Below are 3656 nucleotides of genomic sequence, written 5' to 3'. Positions count from 1 at the left end.
TTTCTTCACAAATTGGTGGTCTTGTTTATTTAAAAACCAATAAATATCCATATACAAATGTATTTATGATCCAGTAAATAACTACAAACAAATTTCACTTTGGTGTAAACATACTGTACAAGGAAAAATAAAGGCCTGCATCTGTAACAGGTGGAGGTAATGTTGAGAGTTTCTGTTCTTTGCATCCATAATCAGCCGTGAAATATGGGTGTTCTGGCACTTAGAAGCACTTCCTGTGGACGATGGATGGGCCAGCCTCATCATATTCCTGCTTGCTGATCCACATTTGCTGGAAGGTGGACAGGGAAGCCAGGATGGAGCCACCGATCCAGACAGAGTACTTACGCTCAGGGGGAGCGATGATCTGTAAGAAAGATGGTTACAAATCAAATATCTTACTAAATTGAATTGAATTTAACAGATGATTGGAAATCTGAATTACTGAATAAATGTTCTACCTTGATCTTCATGGTGCTGGGAGCCAAAGCAGTGATCTCCTTCTGCATACGATCAGCAATACCTGGGTACATGGTGGTGCCACCAGACAGGACGTTGTTGGCATACAAGTCCTTACGGATGTCAATGTCACACTTCATGATACTGTTGTAGGTGGTTTCATGGATACCAGCAGACTCCATACCTTAGGTAAGAAGAAAACTGCTGTTATTGTTAATTAACACTAAAACTTGGAACATTAGTTTTTTTGTTCATTTAAATAAAGCTGAAACAAAATATAAATATTAGATACGAATAAAATAAAAAATATAAATGTTGCCTTTTAAATAACTGAAAATAAGTTAAAGTGTAAGTACTAAAATTAGTTAAACTAAGTTAAATAGACTCTTAAAAAAAGAAAACAATTTAAATCACAAAAGCACACCACAATGACAAGAACTAGAACGTATGAAAAATCATTATTGGTTAGTTAAAAATAAAGCTATTGTTATTATTACTAAAACTGTAAAAAAAGCTTTTTTATTTATTTAAAGCAATGCTGTTAAAAAAAAGTGTTAACTTACTTAAAAAGTTTGAAAGTTTGAAGTTCTCAAATATTAAAACAAAAATAAAATAATAATAATACAAAAATAAAAATAAAAATGTATAAATGTATTAAATTAAAAATGAAATTCAAATTAGTTAATGCCAAATTGGCAAATAGCTGAAATAAAATAGGTTGAATAACTAAACTGACATTAAAAAATAAATAAAAGGTAAATAGAAATAATTTAAAAACTAATAAAATAATAATACAAATAAAAAAACTTAAAATCACTCGAACTTAAACTATAATTAAATTCAAACTAAATATATATATATATATATATATATATATATATATATATATATATATATATATATATATATATACATATAAGCTAATTCAAAATATGTATAATATATAATTGCATATAAGTAATACTAAAATACCACTGAACAAGTGCAGAGCAATATGCAGTGATGTAAGTAAAAACCAAACCCCCCCATGGGTTTGGAATCAATATGACTTCACGCACCAATGAAGGAAGGCTGGAAGAGAGTCTCAGGGCAACGGAAACGTTCATTTCCTATGGTGATGACCTGACCATCAGGCAACTCGTAGGACTTCTCCAGAGAAGAGGAGGAAGCAGCAGTGGCCATTTCATTCTCAAAATCCAGAGCGACGTAGCACAGCTTCTCCTTGATGTCACGGACGATCTCACGCTCAGCTGGGAGAATACAATTCCAGTGTTAACTATTTATATATTATTACAATACAGGTTTGATAACTCTAATAATGAGACAGCATGGCTTATCCTCACCTGTGGTCACAAACGAGTAGCCACGCTCAGTCAGGATCTTCATCAGGTAGTCAGTCAGATCACGACCGGCCAGATCCAGACGCATGATGGCGTGGGGCAGAGCGTAACCCTCATAGATGGGCACATTGTGGGTCACACCATCTCCAGAGTCCAGCACAATACCTTCAAACAACAACAAATCTTTAAGGCTCCAGAAAAACCTACAAGTAATGATGTATTGCAATGCATGTGTTAATACTCACCAGTTGTACGTCCAGAAGCGTACAGTGACAACACAGCCTGGATGGCCACATACATGGCAGGAACGTTGAAGGTCTCAAACATGATCTGCACATTAGAGGACGCCAGAAATGTGTCAAGCCGTCAAATAGAGCTTTTCACAATGCACATTGTTCAAAAGCAGCTTTACCGAGTAGTTTACATTTCGGGGTGATAAAATCAATCAAGCAATCATTTGTTATTTATTAGTCACTTATCAATGAATTTGAACAGTCTTTGCAGAGTCATGTGAATGTGCAGTATTGGAGGATGTTTAACTAAGTTTACCTGTGTCATCTTCTCTCTGTTGGCCTTGGGGTTAAGAGGAGCTTCGGTGAGCAGGGTGGGATGTTCCTCGGGGGCCACACGCAGCTCATTGTAGAAGGTGTGGTGCCAGATCTTCTCCATATCATCCCAGTTGGTGATAATACCGTGCTCAATTGGGTATTTCAAAGTCAGGATACCTCTCTTGCTCTGAGCCTCGTCACCAACGTAGGAGTCTTTCTGTCCCATACCTACCATGACACCCTGTTAGAGAAGAGACATTGTCAGTATTTCAGTAATATTCCTCATTAAATCTATAATATAGCCCATTTTTGCATTGAAAAACCCCATTGTACCTGGTGTCGAGGACGACCAACGATGGAGGGGAAGACAGCGCGAGGAGCATCATCTCCAGCAAAGCCAGCCTTCACCAGGCCGGAGCCATTGTCGCACACAAGAGCGGTGGTCTCGTCGTCGTCACACATGGTGTCAGCTGGGAGTCTGAATGAGGAGCAGATACATGTATGAACATACTGTGAACATCCAAACCATTATGTAGGCTATGCATTCCTGCCAAGGTTTTGTTTTCTCTTCAGAATAGACCACAAAACCGTCTGAAATTCTTCATTGGCATCTATGACTGGAACTTGAACATCAATGGAACCTTTTCCATTGTTCAAAAGGCTCTTTATAGTAGAAAAAGCTTCAGATTATAAAATATTCTTCACACTAAGAAAAATAACTTTTCACTGAAAGTTTCTTTGGGTAACCAAAAGTGTACGATTCCATGAACTTCCACTGAATGAAAGGTTCTTTATACTGGAAAGAAAAGTTCTTCAGATTATTCAAAAGTTCTTCACACTTAAGAACTGTTATGTAAAAGGTTCTTTGAGACACCGAAAATGCTTCTAAAACTCCTTTTTGGAGAACATATTTCCGTACCTCCTGAGATGCTGACATTGTCCTCTTTATCCTCATGACAAGTTTCAAAAGTAAAAACATTGCCATTTCTTGCATTACTGACAACCCTAAGCCTCTGAAATGTTTGTTTTGCTCAAGAGTCAATTATTTGTATTAGAATTCCAGTGATATTGCACCAGAACTGACCTAGTTTAAATCCTAGCGTTCAGAAGATCATCCCATTAATTGAAGTTTGACATTTCGGAAAGCTTTAGCTGTAGCCTACTTACCAGATCAGCACCAGGAGCTGGTTCCCTTGGAGAGTGAATGGTAGACAGCTCCTTGAGCCGCAGTCAATTTATACTCCAAGAGTGGCCCGGCGCCCGCTGGACTTCCCTCTCCTTATTTGGTAGCCCGAGCGTCATTGAGAGCGGA

At 37.5% G+C, this 3656-nt stretch overlaps 1 protein-coding gene across 1 annotated transcript; it reads right to left on the bottom strand.

Moving 5' to 3' along the window:
- Nucleotides 1-3656, bottom strand: LOC113121180 (actin, alpha cardiac muscle 1). Its single transcript, XM_026291457.1, has 8 exons — nucleotides 3512-3656; nucleotides 2678-2822; nucleotides 2346-2585; nucleotides 2042-2126; nucleotides 1800-1961; nucleotides 1515-1706; nucleotides 459-640; nucleotides 1-364 (listed from the first exon to the last, which is right to left on the bottom strand). Exons 2-8 carry the CDS (start codon nucleotides 2804-2806, stop codon nucleotides 221-223), a joined length of 1134 nt encoding a protein of 377 aa, XP_026147242.1. The 5' UTR covers nucleotides 2807-2822; nucleotides 3512-3656; the 3' UTR covers nucleotides 1-220.

The sequence above is a fragment of the Carassius auratus genome, chromosome 20 (genome assembly GCF_003368295.1).
Source record: "Carassius auratus strain Wakin chromosome 20, ASM336829v1, whole genome shotgun sequence".
NCBI classification, from domain to species: domain Eukaryota; kingdom Metazoa; phylum Chordata; class Actinopteri; order Cypriniformes; family Cyprinidae; genus Carassius; species Carassius auratus.
The sequence above is the reverse complement of the archived record's forward strand: the minus strand, read 5'-3'. Positions and strand labels throughout refer to the sequence as shown.

Coding starts and splice junctions, on each gene's coding strand:
- LOC113121180 (XM_026291457.1), bottom strand. CDS start 2,806: ATGTGTGACGACGACGAGACCACCGCTCTTGTGTGCGACAATGGCTCC. Junction 1,962..2,041: donor CGCTTCTGGACGTACAACTG/GTGAGTATTAAC, acceptor TGTTGTTTGAAG/GTATTGTGCTGGACTCTGGA. Junction 641..1,514: donor CTTCCAGCCTTCCTTCATTG/GTGCGTGAAGTC, acceptor TTCTTACCTAAG/GTATGGAGTCTGCTGGTATC.